This window comes from Oncorhynchus masou, chromosome 31 (assembly GCF_036934945.1).
Source record: "Oncorhynchus masou masou isolate Uvic2021 chromosome 31, UVic_Omas_1.1, whole genome shotgun sequence".
Classification (NCBI taxonomy): domain Eukaryota; kingdom Metazoa; phylum Chordata; class Actinopteri; order Salmoniformes; family Salmonidae; genus Oncorhynchus; species Oncorhynchus masou.
The window spans coordinates 83,124,049-83,146,284 of NC_088242.1; the positions used below are offsets into that span (position 1 = coordinate 83,124,049).

At 42.8% G+C, this 22,236-nt stretch overlaps 1 protein-coding gene across 1 annotated transcript; it reads right to left on the reverse strand.

Moving 5' to 3' along the window:
• Window positions 1-1,317: 1,317 nt before the first annotated feature.
• Window positions 1,318-3,215, reverse strand: timm13 (translocase of inner mitochondrial membrane 13 homolog (yeast)). The gene is made up of 3 exons (XM_064952240.1): window positions 2,981-3,215; window positions 2,514-2,582; window positions 1,318-2,333 (listed from the first exon to the last, which is right to left on the reverse strand). Exons 1-3 carry the CDS (start codon window positions 3,098-3,100, stop codon window positions 2,235-2,237), a joined length of 288 nt encoding a protein of 95 aa, XP_064808312.1. The 5' UTR covers window positions 3,101-3,215; the 3' UTR covers window positions 1,318-2,234.
• Window positions 3,216-22,236: the final 19,021 nt, after the last annotated feature.

Genomic DNA, 22,236 nt, shown 5'->3' on the forward strand with positions numbered 1-22,236 from the left:
ATTTGTGAACAGCAGTTTTCAGTTCTTTCCACAGATTCTCGATTGGATTCAGGTCTGGACTTTGACTTGGCCATTCTAACACCTGGATGTGTTTATTTTTGAACCATTCCATTGTAGATTTTGCTTTATGTTTTGGATCATTGTCTTGTTGGAAGACAAATCTCTGTCCCAGTCTCAGGTCTTTTGCAGACTCCATCCGGTTTTCTTCCAGAATGGTCCTGTATTTGGCTCCATCCATCTTCCCATCAATTTTAACCATCTTCCCTGTCCCTGCTGAAGAAAAGCAGGCCCAAACCATGATGCTGCCACCACCATGTTTGACAGTGGGGATGGTGTGTTCAGGGTGATGCGCTGTGTTGCTTTTACGCCAAACATAACGTTTTGCATTGTTGCCAAAAAGTTCAATTTTGGTTTCATCTGACCAGAGCACCTTCCACATGTTTGGTGTGCCTCCCAGGTGGCTTGTGGCAAACTTTAAACAACACTTTTTATGGATATCTTTAAGAAATGGCTTTCTTCTTGCCACTCTTCCATAAAGGACAGATTTGTGCAATATACGACTGATTGTTGTCCTATGGACAGAGTCTCCCACCTCAGCTGTAGATCTCTGCAGTTCATCCAGAGTGATCATGGGCCTCTTGGCTACATCTCTGATCAGTCCTCTCCTTGTATGAGCTGAAAGTTTAGAGGGACGGCCAGGTCTTGGTAGATTTGCAGTGGTCTGATACGCCTTCCATTTCAATATTATCGCTTGCACAGTGCTCCTTGGGATGTTTAAAGCTTGGGAAATCTTTTTGCATCCAAATCCGGCTTTAAACTTCTTCACAACAGTATCTCGGACCTGCCTGGTGTGTTCCTTGTTCTTCATGATGCGCTCTGCGCTTTTAACGGACCTCTGAGACTATCACAGTGCAGGTGCATTTATACGGAGACTTGATTACACACAGGTGGATTGTATTTATCATCATTAGTCATTTAGGTCAACATTGGATCATTCAGAGATCCTCACTGAACTTCTGGAGAGTTTGCTGCACTGAAAGTAAAGGGGCTGAATAATTTTGCACGCCCAATTTTTTGATTTGTTAAAAAAGTTTAAAATATCCAATAAATGTCGTTCCACTTCATGATTGTGTCCCACTTGTTGTTGATTCTTCACAAAAAAATACAGTTTTATATCTTTATGTTTGAAGCCTGAAATGTGGCAAAAGGTCGCAAAGTTCAAGGGGGCCGAATACTTTCGCAAGGCACTGTACGTGGCTAAATCTACATAGCTTCTAGAAGCTGCTCAGGCACGACATGAAAAATGATAGCCACTGGTTCCTCAAGCAACAGAACATTTATTCATTTTCAAAGGACAAAAACAGCTATTTGACAATTTAATCTGGATTTATTTATTTCTGACAAGTGAAAAAGGCCATTCCAGTCAGTCACAAACACCTCAGTCCTCTGAGCAGCACCCACCGTTCAGCATTCACAGGCCATTTCTTATTTACTTCTCTACACAAGTCAAAGGGCTGAATGAAGTGGAGCTGTTCCCAGAAATCTGACAAACCAAGCACACAAAGCCAGCTGGGTTCAACACAAAGTCTGCACCACAGCAGACCTTGTTAAAACAGACCCACTACTGTGGTGGGCAGATAGAGTGACAACTGGAACGAAAGTCTTGACAATACTGTTTTGTTCTCAACACGTATTCTGATATAGGATTCTTTGGCTTGGCCGGGTTCACAGTTATGAAAACAAAAACGTGTTCCTCAATTCTTCCCCATGAGAGAAACTAGGTTTACAGATGAAAGTGGTGGTAAAATAAACCTTACCTAACCTCTTCAGGGAACTGTTTCACCCACACAAACACAAAGCCATAGCCTGTGACAAACTGAAGAATTGGGTACCTGGCACTGAATTTAAGGGGACGGTTACAGAGAGTAGACTAGTTTAGAGAGTGATTGAAAAGTGACATAATTGCAGAAAATCTTTTTTCATGAAAATGAATTCATGACTCTTGTAATAAAAATAAACATTATAGAAGATATCCATTTGTTAAACTATCCTTTAGTGAAAGGAGAATGTCCACAAGTATGGCTGCTGTTCACAAGGTCGGCAAACCAAACCTGTACGTGAGGTGTTGTCACAGAAGTTTGTGTGGCATCGTGCCAGCCTCAGCCACTACCGTTAACACCTTCTCTGCCATATGTTTGGGCTTTGATAAGGTGTGGCTGACAGTAGGATAATGTTCATATACGAGCCCTTTCCCTCTGTAGTCTGGAATTGTAGGCACGGGACACAGTATTCCATGCATCCATATATCGATCCATGCACATAGCGATACATTTCTGCAATAAACAAAAATATCAGTCAGCATTATCACTGCATAATATTTGCATTTTACGATGTCTAACATACCTCAAACATGTCTCAAATGACAATTCACTGACTCAAGTTAGGGGTCACAAATCAACCACTTCACATCCATATCCTGTCATAATAATCTGCAAATAAATACACTGGCATACCTGTTCAGAGTTATCCAACGTGCCTCCTGGTTTGCCTATGCATTTCTTGAAGCATTTGTCTGTCATCCTCTACAACAAAGGAGAAAGATAAGATTTAACCCACCATCACTCACCTCAGGCTCCACGATTTGACAGGCAATTTAACAAACGTTACATTGAGAGTAGGCCTGGCCTACAGACCAAATATGCCGTTTGTAGTTAACTATATACATGTAATAAAATATTTACATGGCTTGAAACAAAGAGCGAGCATTCATTCATTCATTCGACAGGCTAAGGTAGCTAGTTAGCTAACTAACGTTAGCCAGCTTGTAGCTATAAGGCCTATTGTATTCGTAGCTTACTAACTAGTTGTAAGGTGGTAGTAACTTATTGCTTTCACATCAGCTTTTTCAACTTGCTACGCAACAATTAGTTAACCAGTCAACTAGCTGTCCGGTGTCTAGTTACCTAGTATAGCAAATTACCTGCAAGAGCTCTTGCGCATTAGCCACAGCAATCTGGACCTTCACTTGCTCCATGATTGTCCCGGTGTCCATTTTACCGGACCCAGCACCTGATGAAAAGTCGGAACCAAATCCGTCCATAACTAATTGTGATGGCTAATATTAAAACTTTAAGAAATTAAACTGTAGCTACCTAACTACACGTGTAGCTCTTGCAACCACTTCGGCAAGTTGCCCTTGAAACGAGATAATTCGATCACGTGACTTCCGGTAATTGTGATTCCAACATGGGAGATGTAGTTTTCAGTTTCCGAGCCAGTTCAGGTCACTAAGGGCCTGTTCACAGACAGGGCTTAGATTAATCCAGGAGAAGGATTTAATGTGTACAGTCGTGGCAAAAAAATTGAGAATTAGACAAATATTAATTTTCACAAAGTCTGCTGCCTCAGTGTCTTTAGATATTTTTGTCAGATATTACTATGGAATAATGAAGTATAATTACAAGAATTTCACAAGTGTCAAAGGCTTTTATTGACAATTACATGAAGTTGATGCAAAAACTCAATATTTGCAGTGTTGATCCTTTTTCAAGACCTCTGCAATCCACCCTGGCATGCTGTCAATTAACATCTGGGCCACATCCTGACTGATAGCAGAGCATTCTTGCTTAATCAATGCTTGGAGTTTGTCAGAATTTGTGGGGTTTTGTGTGTCCACCCGCCTCTTGAGGATTGACCACAAGTTCTCAATGGGATTAAGGTCTGGGGAGTTTCCTGGCCAAAATATCAATGTTTTGTTCCCCAAGCCACTTAGTTATCACCTTTTTCTTATGGCATGGTGCTCCATCATGCTGGAAAAGGCATTGTTCATCACCAAACTGTTCCTAGATGGTTGGGAGAAGTTGCTCTCGGAGGATGTGTTGGTACCATTCTTTATTCATGGCTGTGTTCTTTGGCAAAATTATGAGTGAGCCCACTTCCTTGGCTGAGAAGCAACCCCACACATGAATGGTCTCAGGATGCTTTACTGTTGACATGACACAGGACTGATGGTAGCGCTCACCTTGTCTTCTCTGGACAAGCTTTTTTCTGGATGCCCCAAACAATCGGAAAGGGGATTCATCAGAGAAAATGACGTTACCCCAGTCCTAAAAAGTATTTTGCAGAATATCAGTCTGTCCCTGATGTTTTTCCTGTAGAGAAGTGGCTTCTTTTCTGCCCTTCTTGACACCAGGCCATCCTACAAAAGTCTTTGCCTCACTGTGCGTGCAGATGCACTCACACCTGCCTACTGCCATTCCTGAGCAAGCTCTGTACTGGTGGTGCCCCGATCCCGCAGCTGAATCAACTTTAGGAGACGGTCGTGGCACTTGCTGGACTTTCTTGGCCACCATGAAGCCTTCTTCACAACAATTGAACCACTCTCCTTGAAGTTCTTGGTTATCCGATAAATGGTTGATTTACGTGCAATCTTACTGGCAGCAATATCCTTGCCTGTAAAGTGTAAAGCCCTTTTTGTGCAAAGCAATGATGACGGCAAGTTTTTCCTTGCAGGTAACCATGGTTGACAGTGGAAGAACAATGATTCCAAGCACCACCCTCCTTTTGAAGCTTCCAGTCTGTTATTCACACTCAATCAGCATGACAGAGTGATCTCCAGTCCTCGTCAACACTCACACCTGTGTTAACGAGAGAATCCCTGACATGATGTCAGCTGTTCCTTTTGTGGCAGGGCTGAAAAGCAGTGGAAATTTTGGGGGGGGATTCAAATCAAATCACATTTATTTATATAGCCCTTCGTACATCAGCTGATATCTCAAAGTGCTGTACAGAAACCCAGCCTAAAACCCCAAACAGCAAGCAATGCAGGTGTAGAAGCACGGTGGCTAGGAAAAACTCCCCAGAAAGGTCAAAACCTAGTAAGAAACCTAGAGAGGAACCAGGCTATGTGGGGTGGCCAGTCCTCTTCTGGCTGTGCCGGGTGGAGATTATAACAGAACATGGCCAAGATGTTCAAATGTTCATAAATGACCAGCATGATCCAATAATAACAAGGCAGAACAGTTGAAACTGAAGCAGCAGCATGGCCAGGTGGACTGGGGCCAGCAAGGAGTCATCATGTCAGGTAGTTCTGAGGCATGGTCCTAGGTCTCAGGTTCTCCAAGAGAGAGAAAGAAAGAGAGAAAAAGAGAATTAGAGAGAGCACACTTAAATTCACACAGGACACCGAATAGGACAGGAGAAGTACTCCAGATATAACAAACTGACCCTAGCCCCCTGACACATAAACTACTGCAGCATAAATACTGGAGGCTGAGACAGGAGGGGTCAGGAGACACTGTGGCCCCATCCGAGGACACCTCCGGACAGGGCCAAACAGGAAGGATATAACCCCACCCACTTTGCCAAAGCACAGCCCCCACACCACTAGAGGGATATCTTCAACCACCAACTTACCATCCTGAGACAAGGCTGAGTATAGCCCACAAAGATCTCCGCCACGGCACAACCCATAGGGGGGGCGCCAACCCAACCCAGACAGGATGATCACATCAGTGACTCAACCCACTCAGATGACGCACCCCTCCCAGGGAAGGTATGAGACAGCCCCAGTAAGCCAGTGACTCAGCCCCTGTAATAGGGTTAGAGGCAGAGAATCCCATTGGAAAGAGGGGAACCAGCCAGGCAGAGACAGCAAGGGCGGTTCGTTGCTCCAGAGCCTTTCCGTTCACCTTCCCACTCCTGGGCCAGACTACACTCAATCATATGACCCACTGAAGAGATGAGTCTTCAGTAAAGACTTAAAGGTTGAGACCGAGTTTGCGTCTCTGACATGGGTAGGCAGACCGTTCCATAAAAATGGAGCTCCATAGGAGAAAGCCCTGCCTCCAGCTGTTTGCTTAGAAATTCTAGGGACAATTAGGAGGCCTGCGTCTTGTGACCGTAGCGTACGTGTAGGTATGTACGGCAGGACCAAATCAGAGAGATAGGTAGGAGCAAGCCCATGTAATGCTTTGTAGGTTGGCAGTAAACCCTTGAAATCAGCCCTTGCTTTGACAGGAAGCCAGTGTAGGGAGGCTAGCACTGGAGTAATATGATTAAAATTTTTGGTTCTAGTCAGGATTCTAGCAGCCGTATTTAGCACTAACTGAAGTTTATTTAGTGCTTTATCCGGGTACCCGGAAAGTAGAGCATTACAGTAGTCTAACCTAGAAGTGACAAAAGCATGGATTAATTTTTCTGCATCATTTTTGGACAGAAAGTTTCTGATTTCTGCAAAGTTATGTAGATGGAAAAAAGCTGTCCTTGAAATGGTCTTGATATGTTCTTCAAAAGAGAGATCAGGGTCCAGAGTAACGCCGAGGTCCTTCACAGTTTTATTTGAGACGACTGTACAACCATTAAGATTAATTGTCAGATTCAACAGAAGATCTCTTTGTTTCTTGGGACCTAGAACAAGCATCTCTGTTTTGTCCGAGTTTAAAAGTAGAAAGTTTGCAGCCAACCACTTCCTTATGTCTGAAACACATGCTTCTAGCGAGGGCAATTTTGGGGATTCACCATGTTTCATTGAAATGTACAGCTGTGTGTCATCCGCATAGCAGTGAAAGTTATTATGTTTTCGAATGACATCCCCAAGAGGTAAAATATATAGTGACAACAATAGTGGTCCTAAAACGGAACCTTGAGGAACACCAAAATGTACAGTTGATTTGTCAGAGGACAAACCATTCAGAGAAACTGATATCTTTCCGACAGATAAGATCTAAACCAGGCCAGAACTTGTCCGTGTAGACCAATTTGGGTTTCCAATCTCTCCAAAAGAATCTGGTGATCGATGGTATCAAAAGCAGCACTAAGGTCTAGGAGCACGAGGACAGATGCAGAGCCTCGGTCTGATGCCATTAAAAGGTCATTTACCACCTTCACAAGTGCAGTCTCAGTGCTATGATGGGGTCTAAAACCAGACTGAAGCATTTCATATACATTGATTGTCTTCAGAAAGGTAGTGAGTTGCTGCGCAACAGCCTTTTCTAAAATTTTTGAGAGGAATGGAAGATTCAATATATGCCGATAGTTTTTTATATTTTCTGGGTCAAGGTTTGGCTTTTTCAAGAGAGGCTTTATTACTGCCACTTTTAGTGAGTTTGGTACACATCCGGTGGATAGAGAGCTGTTTATTATGTTCAACATAGGAGGGCCAAGCACAGGAAGCAGCTCTTTCAGTAGTTTAGTTGGAATAGGGTCCAGTATGCAGCTTGAAGGTTTAGAGGTCATGATTATTTTCAACATTGTGTCAAGAGATATAGTACTAAAACACTTGAGTATCTCTCTTGATCCTAGGTCCTGGCAAAGTTGTGCAGACTCAGGACAACTGAGCTTTGAAGGAATACGCAGATCGAAAGAGGAGTCCGTAATTTGCTTTCTAATAATCATGATCTTTTCCTCAAAGAAGTTCATGAATTTATCACTGCTAAAGTGAAAGCCATCCTCTCTTGGGGAATGCTGCTTTTTAGTTAGCTTTGCGACAGTATCAAAAAGGAATTTCGGATTGTTCTTATTTTCCTCAATTAAGTTAGAAAAATACGATGATTGACCAGCAGTAAGGGCTCTTCGGTACTGCACGGTACTGTCTTTCCAAGCTATCGGAAGACTTCCAGTTTGGTGTGGCGCCATTTCCGTTCCAATTTTCTGGAAGCTTGCTTCAGAGCTCAGGTATTTTCTGTGTACCAGGGAGCTAGTTTCTTATGAAAAATGTTTTTAGTTTTTAGGGGTGCAACTGCATCTAGGGTATTGCACAAGGTTAAATTGAGTTCCTCAGTTAGGTGGTTAACTGATTTTTGTCCTCTGGCGTCCTTGGGTAGACAGAGGGAATCTGGAAGGACATCAAGGAATCTTTGTGTTGTCTGTGAATTTATAGCACAATTTTTGATGTTCCTTGGTTGGGGTCTGAGCAGATTATTTGTTGCAATTGCAAACGTAATAAAATGGTGGTCCGATAATCCAGGATTATGAGGAAAAACATTAAGATCCACAACATTTATTCCATGGGACAAAACTAGGTCCAGAGTATGACTGTGACAGTGAGTGGGTCCAAAGACATGTTGGACAAAACCCACTGAGTCGATGATGGCTCCGAAAGCCTTTTGGAGTGGGTCTGTGGACTTTTCCATGTGAATATTAAAGTCACCAAAGATTAGAATATTATCTGCTATGACTACAAAGTCCGATAGGAATTCAGGGAACTCAATGAGGAACGCTGTATATGGCCCAGGAGGCCTGTAAATAGTAGCTATAAAAAGTGATTGAGTAGGCTGCATAGATTTCATGACTAGATGCTCAAAAGATGAAAACAATTTTTTTTTTGTAAATTAAAATTTGCTATCGTAAATGTTAGCAACACCTCCGCCTTTGCGGAATACACAGGGGATATGGTCACTAGTGTAGCCAGGAGGTGAGGCCTCATTTAACACAGTAAATTCATCAGGCTTAAGCCATGTTTCAGTCAGGCCAATCACATCAAGATTATGATCAGTTATTAGTTCATTGACTATAATTGCCTTTGAAGTAAGGGATCTAACATTAAGTAGCCCTATTTTGAGATGTGAGGTATCATGAACTCTTTCAATAATGACAGGAAAGGAGGAGGTTTTTATCCTAGTGAGATTGCTAAGGCGAACACCGCGATGTTTAGTTTTGCCCAACCTAGGTCGAGGCACAGACACGGTCTCAATGGTGATAGCTGAGCAGACTACACTAGTGGCAGACTATGCTAGTGGCAGACTCCGCTATGCTGGCAGGCTGGCTAACAGCCTGCTGCCTGGCCTGCACCCTATTTCATTGTGGAGCTAGAGCCCTGTCTATGTTGGTAGATAAGATGAGAGCACCCCTCCAGCTTTGATGGAGTCCGTCACTCCTCAGCAGGTCAGGCTTGGGCCTGTTTGTGGGTGAGTCCCAGAAAGAGGGCCAATTCTCTACAACGTCTATCTTTTGAGAGGGGCATAAAACAGTTTTCAACCAGCGATTGAGTTGTGAGACTCTGCTGTAGAGCTCATCACTCCCCCTAACTGGGAGGGGGCCAGAGACAATTACTCGATGCCGACGCATCTTTCTAGCTGATTTACACGCAGAAGTTATGTTGCGCTTGGTGATCTCTGACTGTTTCATCCTAACATTGTTGGTGCCGACGTGGATAACAATATCTCTATACTCTCTACACTTGCCAGTTTTAGCTTTAGCCAGCACCATCTTCAGATTAGCCTTAACGTCGGTAGCCCTGCCCCCTGGTAAACAGTGTATGATCGCTGGATGATTCGTTTTAAGTCTAATACTGAGGGTAATGGAGTCACCAATGACTAGAGTTTTCAATTTGTCAGAGCTAATGGTGGGAAGCTTTGGCGTCTCAGACCCCGTAACGGGAGGAGTAGAGACAAGAGAAGGCTCGGCCTCTGACTCCGACTTGCTGCTTAATGGGGAAAACCGGTTGAAAGTTTCTGTCGGCTGAATGAGCGACACCGGTTGAGCATTCCTATAGCATTTCCTTCCAGAAACTGTGAGAAAGTTGTCCGGCTGCGGGGACTGTGCCAGGGGATTTATGCTACTATCTGTACTTACTGGTGGCACAGACGCTGTTTCATCCTTTCCTACACTGAAATTACCCTTGCCTAACGATTGCGTCTGAAGTTGGGCCTGTAGCACAGCTATCCTCGCCGTAAGGCGATTGTTCTCCTGTATATTATGAGAACAGCGACTGCAATTAGAAGGCATCATGTTAATGTTACTACTTAGCTTCGGCTGTTGGAGGTCCTGACAAACCATTCATTCAGTTCATTTGCATGGCAAAGAGGGACTTTGCAATTAATTGCAATTCAACTGATCACTCTTCATAACATTCCGGAGTATATGCAAATTGCCATCATACAAACTGAGGTAGCAGACATTGTGAAAATTAATATTTGTGTCATTCTCAAAACTTTTGGCCATGACTGTACTAGTTAAACTATGACATTTAAGTAGCTTTCATGAACATGGCTTACATTTGCTTTAGTTAGTCAGAGATTATGGAGTCCTGGGATTCGGTCCAAACACTTAAAAGACACACCTTCGTCCACTTACCCTCCTCGCCTTATGCCCTTGGGGGAATCCCCACCGCCATCTTGGCGGGTGGTCCAAATGATTAGCTAAGCATGGGAAGTTTGCAACGTAAGGCCCTCGTTTTTAGTCGGCTTTGCGAGTGTACAATTGTGTTTACTCCCAGGCCTGAAACTCTCCATAATTCACTTTGCGACGATTGTACATCCGCTAAGAAAAGTCCACAAAAACATAAAAACAACATCAGTGGAGAAGTCAACATACAAGTGTCAGTACAAACGAATGCAAATAAGTTAGAAAGTGTGCTACTAATATGCACAAACGTTTCGTAAAAAGTAAATACGTTTTTGTTTGGTTATCTTTTGGGAATTGTAGAAATAAAACCTTTTCCTTCTTCATAAGTTCCAGCTAGGTATGCTAACGTTAGCTAATTAATTTGCTAGCCATCTTACAGTAGGCTAATATTAATAATTATATATTTAACATTAAGTAGACATGCAATCATAATTGACTGTCGCTCATACCGGTAGTTGAAAAAACAATCATCCCGGGATCAACGGGTGATGAATTTCTGGCCAAGGGTGGCCCATTTAAAAAATTTTCCTTCCTCCCTCGCCCTGCAAGTGTATACTCGTCAGACGTCATCAGAAGTGTCCACTTAATTTGAGGGCTGAGGGGATAGGGTGTGTGTTACGGATACAGTTATCCTGTGTGTGTGTGTGTATCCTGTGTGTGTTTCTTTTCTCTCCTTCTCCCCTCACAGGTGAAAATCATCACTCCCCAATCAATCATCAATCAGAAGACACACCTCCTCATATTTCCTAACCTATCACAGTTCTTTCCCCATGGTTTAAAAACCCCATCATTTGTTTGTTCTAGAGCCCAGCTCAGCCCAGCTCAGCCCAGCTCAGCTCAGCTCAATCTCTCTGTAAATACCATGTCTGTAGGTCTCTGTGTTTCACTCTCGCTTTGTGTCGTAACCTCTCTTTTGTTTAAGCACCTCATAGCACTTTGTCATCACCTGTGAGTATTGTTTTTGGTTATGGTGTTTGTGTTTGATTGCTGGTAGAAAAGGGGGAAACCAAGACAAGTCGCCCATGGGCATACACTACCCGTAGGTGAACTTTGTTAAATACACTAGTTAGAACTGGGCGGACCACCCACTGTATTTTTGGTTAGTTAGTTAGCTGTTGTTAAAGTAGGCTAGTCTAGCTTAGGGGTGTTTTTGAATACTTATTGTTTCTTTCCTTGGGTCCAGCTCAGCCCCTTTTCCTGCTCCCCCATTACCGTGTGTTTATAAATAAACCTAGAGTTTGACGGTAGATTTCAGTTGTCGTGCTTATTTCGTTCACACTTTTCCTTTGTCACAATAATAATTTGCATGAGTTATGTTACGAGTCTCATTACCATCCCCCCTAGACTGTCGGGCCAAAAGGGATTCGTAACATAAGTGGGGGCTCATCCGGGATATGTCATAACTGACACCCATGCCGCTCATGTAGATTGTTGTAGTGGTATAGTTCAGTGTTGAGCGTCATAGCTGAAGTAGCATTAGTGTTTGCTATTTCCTTTGGCACTTGTGAAGTAGTGTAAAAATGACTACTTTTGATTTGAAATCTTTTTTGGATAACCCTTCGTGGGAGGTTTTTGACAAATGTCGTAGAGTTGATTTAATGACCTTGGCTGACCATTATTCAGTATCGATTCCGCAGAGTTTAGTTAAGGCGGAGGTGAAACGGCTAGTATTAAATGTATTGTTGGAAGAGCAGGTGCTTGTGTTACCGCTGCCTGAGACTACTACCCCTGTAGCGGATGTTGCTGCTCCTGTAAGCCCATTGGTGTCTGATAATGAGGGAGAGGCTAAAACACCAGCCACATTGTCCCATTTTGATCCACTCTCCCCACTGTCAAATGGTGATGCCAGGAGGGATGTCTGTTTAGCACAGTTCCAACTGGAGGTGGAAGAGAGAGCCCAAATTAGGCGAGAGACTCTCCAGTTGGAGATGTGTAAAATAGAGGCAGAAAAAGAACGAGAACAACGGCATTTAGAGATGTGTAAAATTGAGGCAGACAGAGAACAAAGGCAGTTGGAGTTCAAAATGCGCCAGATGGAACTTGAGGCAGAGACAGCGAGGCTAGCCTCCGGTCCTACTGTGCCTGTTTGTGAGCCGTCCTCACCTGCTGTGTCCTCAAACACGTTTGACATTAGTAGGCAGATTGCCTTAGTACCTTTGTTCAGAGAGTCAGAGGTTGACTCCTATTTTTGTGTATTTGAGCGTATAGCCGTAGCATTGAAATGGCCTGAAGAGGTTTGGTGCCTATTACTTCAGTGTAAATTAACTGGTAAAGCCCAAGAGGTTTTGTCAGCGCTACCTCTGGAGGACAGTTTGAATTATGAAGTGGTCAAAGCTACTGTTCTTCGTGCCTATGAGCTTGTGCCTGAGGCATACCGACAGAGATTTAGGTCTCATAGAAAGTCTTCTAGTAAGACTTATGTGGAATTTGCTAGAGATAAGGGAAATCTGTTTGATAAATGGCATGCTGCTAGTAAGGTAACTGATTTCAACTCTCTCCGGGAGTTAATCTTGTTGGAAGAGTTTAAAAATTGCTTACCCGAACGCATTGTAGTTTACCTAAACGAACAGAAAGTATCCTCCCTGGCAGAAGCGTCTGTGTTGGCAGACGAGTTTGTGTTGACGCACAAGAGTGTGTTTTCGGCTCAAACTGAGAGTAGAGCTACTGAGTTTCCTACCTTTAGTCCTAGTCGGCCAGCAGTAGTATGTCAAGCACGCCAGAAGAATGAGCGTCCATGTTTCTATTGTCATAAAGTAGGACATATGATTAATGATTGCTTCCTGCTTAAACGCAAACAAGGGATGCCTCTTCGTGCCAAGCCACCAACAGGTGTTGCTCTAATTCGTACAGTTGTGAGGTCTGCAACAAAACAGGTGCCTCAGGGTAACTGTAGTTTGAAAGTCTCAGTCCCCGACCGCAGTTATGAACCATTCATTTTCGAGGGGTTTGTGTCCCTAACGAATGACGAAGCGTCTCAACGACCGGTTAAAATCCTTAGAGATACTGGTGCGGCGCAGTCGTTTATATTGTCTGATGTGTTGCCCTTATCTGATGATACATACTGTGGTTCCAGTGTGTTAGTGCAGGGTATTGAAATGGGTTTTGTCCCAGTGCCATTGCACTTTGTGAAAGTACACTCTGAGTTAATCAGTGGAATATTCAGAGTGGGGGTACGCCCTATGTTGCCAGTGAAAGGTGTGACCTTCATAATGGGTAACGATATTGCCGGAGGAAATGTAGTACCCGTATTGGAAGTATTGGATAAAAGTGACCACTCTCTCTCGAATGAGCTGGCACAGAATTATCCACATGTGTTCCCCGCTTGTGCTGTCACTCATGCTCAGGCACGACAAGAGGGTGATGAGAGAGATTTGTCGAACACTGTTCTGTTCAAAGAGGTTGATCAAGAGGATGGATTGTGTGATCCCTCTGAGAAGCATGGACAGGTGCGCCCTGTTAATGCCAAGGTCTTGGCTATAACTGCATTCCCTGCACCTACCACCAGACGAGAGCTACGCCGCTTTTTAGGGATGGTTGGCTACTACCGTAGCTTCTGTAAAAATTTCTCTGCGGTAGTTGCTCCATTGACCGATTTGCTTAGTCCGGCTAGATCATTTGAGTGGTCCCCTGATTGTAAGAGAGCTTTTGAATCAGCGAAAGCACTCTTATGTAGTACACCTGTACTTGCTGCTCCTGATTTTGAACAACCGTTCAAACTTGAGGTAGATGCTAGTGCCAGAGGTGCTGGTGCTGTTCTACTGCAGCAGGACAAGAGTGGAGTGGATCATCCCGTTTGTTATTTTTCACGTAAATTTAATAAATGTCAAACAAACTATGCGACAATAGAACAAGAAGCTCTTGCTTTGTTGTTGGCTCTGCAATACTTTGAAGTATATATTGGTTCCAGTGCCCTACCCGTGATTGTATATACTGACCATAACCCCTTAGTTTTTCTCCACCGAATGTACAACCAGAACCAGCGCCTTATGCGTTGGGCGCTGATTGTACAAAATTATAATTTGGAGATCCGCCACAAAAAGGGTTCTGATAATGTGTTGGCAGATGCTTTGTCTCGTGTGTGAAAATGATTTCTGCATGTTTTGCAAGGTTGTTGCTTTGTAGGGAGTATTAATTGAAATACTGTAGTCGCAACCCCTAGGGTTGCTCTTTTAAGGGTGGGAGTGTTACGGATACAGTTATCCTGTGTGTGTGTGTGTATCCTGTGTGTGTTTCTTTTCTCTCCTTCTCCCCTCACAGGTGAAAATCATCACTCCCCAATCAATCATCAATCAGAAGACACACCTCCTCATATTTCCTAACCTATCACAGTTCTTTCCCCATGGTTTAAAAACCCCATCATTTGTTTGTTCTAGAGCCCAGCTCAGCCCAGCTCAGCCCAGCTCAGCTCAGCTCAATCTCTCTGTAAATACCATGTCTGTAGGTCTCTGTGTTTCACTCTCGCTTTGTGTCGTAACCTCTCTTTTGTTTAAGCACCTCATAGCACTTTGTCATCACCTGTGAGTATTGTTTTTGGTTATGGTGTTTGTGTTTGATTGCTGGTAGAAAAGGGGGAAACCAAGACAAGTCGCCCATGGGCATACACTACCCGTAGGTGAACTTTGTTAAATACACTAGTTAGAACTGGGCGGACCACCCACTGTATTTTTGGTTAGTTAGTTAGCTGTTGTTAAAGTAGGCTAGTCTAGCTTAGGGGTGTTTTTGAATACTTATTGTTTCTTTCCTTGGGTCCAGCTCAGCCCCTTTTCCTGCTCCCCCCATTACCGTGTGTTTATAAATAAACCTAGAGTTTGACGGTAGATTTCAGTTGTCGTGCTTATTTCGTTCACACTTTTCCTTTGTCACAATAATAATTTGCATGAGTTATGTTACGAGTCTCATTACCATCCCCCCTAGACTGTCGGGCCAAAAGGGATTCGTAACAGTGTGTCTAAGTTTTTGGACAGCAAGTCCTGGAGTAAGGTAAGTAAGGCTAAACGAGAACACCTGTGTTAACACTTTTTGGCACACCGATCCCTTTAGCGGGATCATTTGTCAACATCCGCTGAATTGCAGAGCGCCGAATTCAAATTAAATTACTACAAATATTGCACAAGTGCAATATAGCAAAACACAGCTTAGCTTGTTGTTAATCCACCTGGCGTGTCAGATTTCAAAAAAGCTTTTCGGCGAAAGCAAACCAAGCGTTTATGTAAGGACATCTCTCTCAGCAGACAAAACATTACAAACAGTTAGCAGCAAAGTAGATTGGTCACGAAAGTCAGAAAAGCAATAAAATGAATCGCTTACCTTTGATGATCTTCGGATGTTTGCACTCACGAGACTCCCAGTTACACAGTAAATGTTCCTTTTGTTCCATAAAGATTATTTTTATATCCAAAATACCTCCATTTGGTTGGCGTGTTATGTTCAGAATGTCTAATGTCTAAAGACTGTTCAGACCATGTGGAAGCCATAGGAAAAGGAATCTGGTTGATATCCCTTTAAATGGAGGAAAGACATGCAATGGAACAGGGAGCTTTCAAATAAATTTGCCTGCAAAATCAGTTACGTTATACTCACAGACAATATTTTGGCAGTTTTGGAAACTTTAGAGTGTTTTCTATCCTAATCTGACAATTACATGCATATTCTAGATTCTGGGCCTGAGAAATAGGCAGTTTCATTTGGGTACGTTTTTCATCCAAACATCAAAATACTGACCCCTACACTCAAGAGGTTTTAACCCTGATTAGGTTAAGTATGAGCACATGCTGTTGGTCTAATGGTGCTCATAAAAACCCGAAATGGAATTGAAAACACCATTACTGGTGTGAATCTTGAGACAAAGACAATGGCAGAGGCTAAAATAGTCAAAAAAAGAGTCAAACCATCCAGTTATTGAAAGTAAAAACAACACTACTGCTACTGAGCAAATGAAAGAGTGGATGGGCTTCAATTGAGATATCTTCATTATTATCAGTAGTTTACATTTCTATTTCATATTTGTGACATCACTTATATTGAATGATATCTGCCTTTATAGACTCTGAGTAAGAACCTTAAACTGGCTTTAAAAAGAGAATGCCGAGATCAGAAGAGAGTGATTTACTACTGGTGGTGGACCACCAAAAAAAAGACAAGACTGATGAATTGAGTGACTTGCTGTCTGTAATAATAGAGCACCAGCAACCTCTGGATGGTATACCAGACAATGACCAACTTCTGGATGGTATACCAGACGATGACCAACCTCTGGATGGTATACCAGACGATGACCATTTGGACATTTCAGATAAAGAACTGAGCACAAATGGTACATATATTGGTAAATATATTCCACTCTCTGAGTCAATTTTTACTCTTCTTTCATTCTAAGGATCATATGAGTTTATTTGTGCTTCTAACAATGTTCTTTTTTCAGAGGAAAGGAATGTGAACAGGTTGGAAGAGCCAGTGCACAGTGAGTGTGTACCCTCCATCTGCTATAGCATCCCTGAGAGAAGATGCTGCCACCACCTTTCAGCAGAGAACTAAAAAGATGACCATGCATGAAAAGTTAGCCAGAGAATTTCATGAGCATAAAATGAAATATCTGAATGAAGGACATGAAATGACAATTCTACAGGTTGGATTGGATATGAAGTTGGAAGAGAGAAGTATGAAAATATAATGATGAGACAATTGCGATAACCAGCCATGGTGAACAATATAAGTAAAACATTTAAATGTTGTCATTTGGATATTCCTGAGTATTTTAATCACCACAAACTACATTTTAAACCAGCCTTGGTTTAGGCACTTCATTTTGCTGCACACTATTTGAATTTTGTACAGAACAAACATTATCAAAGCAAAAATAAGCCATAATGAATACATTCCATATTTAAATGCATCTCATCTAGTTGAAGTGCTGCAATGTGAAAGCAACTCTGTATGCAAGTCCTCATTGGTCATTGCCTGCCTCAGCCTTGGGCATATTAGCTTGATCCTGATCTTCCATTGGAGGAGGTAGTTGTGCAGCACAGCTGTAGCAATGATCACCTTGCAGCATATTCTTGGCTTGAAACAAAGTGTATTAAGTAAACACTGGAATCGATTAAACACTGGAATCGAAACATACACTCGACCATCCCTCCCGTGCGGGTATGAGCTTGGTTGTAGTATCTTTGCTGCTCAGCTGTTGTGGGATTTATGTATGGAGTGAAACTGAGCACACAATGAAGAGTTGAAAAATCCTTGAATCGTGAGTTGCACCTTTCCAGTGGGCAACAATGTTTGAAAACTCAAAATTAGGAGTGCATACACCCTGAACATTGATGGAAAACCATTTCTTACAGTTCCTGTACACTTGATGGGAATATGACATCCATCTATACAGCCAATCACTCCTGGGAAGTGCCCATATTCATAGAATTGTACTTTATAGTTGGCTTGGCCAGCAGCATCAGGAAACTTGATGTAAAAGACCTCTCAGTTCAAAAATGGCCCTGTTTCACGATGAAAGTTTCCAGATGCCAAAAACCTCAAAGTGATCAGAACTTGGAGAGCATTGGTTAAAGGCCTTCCTCTTTGAGACAGAGAGGAAAGTCTAGGCTCAAGCAAAGATTATCTTCAATGCATTTTCTTTGTACATACGAAAGCGGTCTCAAAGCCATTTCATCCACAAGTACTCATCTGGCTGGCCTCTGTAGTGCATGTTGGTCTTCATTTAGATATTCCAACTAGTCCATGCTACCTCACAAACAGTACTAAGCAGAGGTTAAACCTGCCACTTTGAATGATTAATTTAAGCTTCAATTTAGTCCTAGAGTAGCTCTTATCCTCCCTCTTGCAATCGGCTTTGTTTAATCCAGAACAGGATAAATCTAAGACTATTTTAAGATAAAGCGACTTGTACAGACTAGAATTAAGATAGCACAAAACAGGCATTTTACTCATGGAGTAGGCTTAAGCGTTGTCTGTGAAACCGGCCCTAAAAGTTGTATATCAAGTGCAAACATTTTGTCTTGATTCATTAAATGAAATAAAACCTTTAACATAATCTGCCTGAATTGTTTTTCTTAACGTTGAAAGAAAAGCAGACATTGGCTGTGAAGTTAAGTTGTTTTGTAAGTATATAGCATATATATGTCTTGTATTCCAAGTAACGTTTACAAGCATGTAAATATTTGTATATTTTTCCATTTGTTTTCTGGTAAATATTTGAAGCTTGCTCTAATTGGCTGTAAATGTATAAACTAAAATGTTCAATTGACTGTTCAGTTGCCCAGTTACAGACTTACTGGTCCTTAACCCTTTCTACCTAGTCATTCATCTTTTGTGTCCAATTCCAAATCAAATTTTAGGCCAGGGTTGGTATGGAATTGGACATTGGTTTCTAGTTAGTGTTTGCATATCTGGAGGTTCTAGATTTGTGTATGTAATATGGCAGAAGTGTCCTGGAGTCCATTACACAGCAGGGTTGAGTCAGCACCATATTGCTACACCTATCCAAGCCCCATCAGGTCAAGCGCTACAAAGATAGAGTAGGGTGTTAAAAATCCTTCTCTCGGCCTGTACCTTGATATGGTTAGAGGGCTTAAAACTAACCCAGGCCCATGTTATTGAACTGGTTGCCTGTCGAGGACAAGTGACAAGAAGAACTAGCCACAGCACCTGATCAAGCATCTCCTGATTATGCCCCTTTCCTCATCTAACTCTTTCTCTCCTCCCAACTAATACAGAGATTTGAAGGAGCAGAAGACTTACAAGGCAAGCGTACGTTGTTGCCAAGGGGCCCAACTTCCTGTGTCATGCCGATTCCTATTATTAATTGAAGCCATTTGGGATCTGCAGTAATGGTGCCATCGACGTGTTCAATAAAAATACTCTGTCTCAATGCATACAACACCAGGTGGCCATTTCCTTGATACGGTTGGGGAAGTGGGGGGCTGTGCCCCCATTGTAGGAGCAGACATGGGGACGGAGAACAGTCGTGTGTGGGACATGCAATGGTACCTACGACAGAATGATGATGCCATTGGGGGCGAGAGAAGCTTCTTATACAGTCGATCCACCAGCAATCAGAGAATCGAAAGCTGGTGGGGGTTTCTGCCTAAAGTGTGTTGATTTTTGGCTTGAGCGCCCCCATAGACTGAAAGATTCAGGTGATTTCGACAGACTTCTTGGACAATAACCTTATGCTGTTCTGCTTCCTGGGCTTACCTGCCACACTGTACTGCACTTGCCTATAAACGTTCTTCGTCCACGTCCATGTACCTCACCAATAATGCAATTACAAGCAGGACAGAATGTAACTCTTAATATGTTTTATTTCCCTATGATTTCATATCTAATTGCAATTGAATTGCATGCTGTTAGGAGCAAACCAGCATCCAACTTCAATCAATAGACCCCCCCCACCCCCCAATCAAATCAAATGTATTTATATAGCCCTTCTTACATCAGCTGATATCTCAAAGTGCTGTACAGAAACCCAGCCTAAAACCTCAAACAGCAAGCAATGCAGGTGTAGAAGCACAGTGGCTAGGAAAAACTCCCTAGAACGGCCAACACCTAGGAAGAAACCTAGAGAGGAACCAGGCTTTGAGGGGTGGCCAGTACCCTGGGTGGAGATTATAACAGAACATGGCCAAGATGTTCAAATGTTCATACATGACCAGCATGGTCAAATAATAATAATCAAAGTAGTTGTCGAGGGTGCAGCAAGTCAGTACCTCAGGAGTAAATGTCAGTTGGCTTTTCATAGCCGATCATTAACAGTATCTCTACCGCTCCTGCTGTCTCTAGAGAGTTGAAAACAGCAGGTCTGGGACAGGTAGCATGTCCGGTGAACGGGTCAGGGTTCCATAGCCGCAGGCAGAACAGTTGAAACTGGAGCAGCAGCACGGTCAGGTGGACTGGGGACAGCAAGGAGTCATCATGCCAGGTAGTCCTGAGGCATCGTCCTAGGGCTCAGGTCCTCCGAGAGAGAGAAAGAAAGAGAGAAGGAGAGAGAGCATACTTAAATTCACACAGGACACCGGATAAGACATTAGAAGTACTCCAGATATAACAAACTGACCCTAGCCCCCCGACACATAAACTAGTGCAGCATAAATACTGGAGGCTGAGACAGGAGGGGTCAGGAGACACTGTGGCCCCATCCGATCATACCCCAGACAGGGCCAAACAGGCAGGATATAACCCCACCCACTTTGCCAAAGCACAGCCCCCACACCACTAGAGGGATATCTTCAACCACCAACTTACCATCCTGAGACAAGGCCGAGTATAGCCCACAAAGATCTCCGCCACGGCACAACCCAAGGGGGGGGGGGGCAACCCAGACAGAAAGTTCACATCAGTGACGCAACCCACTAAAGTGACGCACCCCTCCTAGGGACGAGCCTTTCCGTTCACTTTCACACTCCTGGGCCAGACGATCAGTGTATTCTCTATGGCCTGTAGTGGAAAACAAAAGATCTGGAGCAGTAGTTGCAATAATCTTTACGTGTATTCAATATTTTACCATTCTAAAGTTCAGTGGAATCGGAACAATGTCATTGGAAACATATCAGTCTCTCTCCCATGAGGCCTTCCACATGCCAACACACTAGCAATGCCAATCCCAACGAGCCACAGGTTTTGAATTTTGTCATGAGCTCTGAGTTGAGCGGCCGTGTTGCCCCTTTAATTTGTTTATTTTTAGGATGTGTGTATTGCTATGCATTACTGTGCCGTTGGAGCTAGAAACAAGCTTTTTTCTGCACCTGCGATAACATTTGCAATTATGTGTACACAACCATTAAAATTATATATTTTTTTGCGTTGCTGTCCAGCAACTGGTGGTGTTGAAATCTCAGAGGTATCGCTCCTATGTTTATTTGGTGCTGATTTGTGCCACTGTTCATGGTCCTGAATCAATAAGTGTCTGCTGTTTTAATGGGCACATCTTGGAGTTCATGGGGCTTCTCCCATGGCAGGCTACTAAGCCTAATACAAACTTCTGAGCCCCAAATTCGACAAGGGCTTTGAAAAACATATAGGATAGGCTACTGGTAGTCACAAATTATGGTAAAATACCTATATTTTTTCCTTATTTTGGCACTTGTAGAGCTTGTTATGTTCATGATACCTTAATAACAACAACAATACTTCCACCTCAACAGGATGAATTGGACACTACAAAGGAGACCTGGAACACCTGATCCACCCCTCAAAGAATGAGAATGTCCCCCCATTTTCGGCCTGATGTCACATACACAGTTCCAGAGTTGTATGACACACACTTGTGTGACAGTTGTGTGACAGTTGAACTAAGCTCATGAAGCATTTATCAGTTATATTCTTGAAGAATCACTATATCTCTCATTAATCTATAAATCCAAAAATGAATGTCACAAACACAGGGATGTGTGAGACAAACTGTGCCCCAACTATCCCACTGCCCACAAACGGGAGAATGATATACATCTGGCTAGGCAGCAGCACTGGCCTTTCAGCACCACTGAGTTGATCTGCTATACCAGGGTTTCCAGAACTCGGTCCTGTGTTCGAAACGTCACCTTCTGCTACCATCTGTCAAGCCGCATAAATTTGATAAATCCAATTGATGTAAGGCAAACACTGCGTTTCATTGGAATTGAATGTAATTGTGGTGTACCAAAATGCAAAACACTGTCGGTGTGATCGAAGCGTTACTGCCAACTAGCTACATACGCAATTATAAATCGTTTACCTGTTCTAATTGATCTCAGACTATGGTTCCATCAGCAGCATAATTTCTGGCAAAGGGGTGCAGACACAATGAATGGAAAAACACGCATATTCCGAGGATTATTAAAATTGAGTGGATTAAAAACCTGAGTGAATTAGTACAAAATATGAGGGAACTGATAAAAAAATATAATTGCAATGGATTTAAAAAAAATCAAGGGGAACGGATTTTTAAAAAACAACAACCAAGGAACGGGTTAGTATGGCAGTTTTTTTTCTCTCTCCACAATGACGCCTAAAGGGCTCCATACCAATTAGATCAGCTTTGAAAAAGAACTGATGTGATTGGTCAAAAGACCAAATAGCGGAAAAATTATCAAAATTGGGCAGCCTGTCTAAACAGTCACACAGATA

Coding starts and splice junctions, on each gene's coding strand:
- timm13 (XM_064952240.1), bottom strand. CDS start 3,100: ATGGACGGATTTGGTTCCGACTTTTCATCAGGTGCTGGGTCCGGTAAA. Junction 2,583..2,980: donor ATGCGCAAGAGCTCTTGCAG/GTAATTTGCTAT, acceptor CCTTTGTTGTAG/AGGATGACAGACAAATGCTT. Junction 2,334..2,513: donor CGTTGGATAACTCTGAACAG/GTATGCCAGTGT, acceptor TGTTTATTGCAG/AAATGTATCGCTATGTGCAT.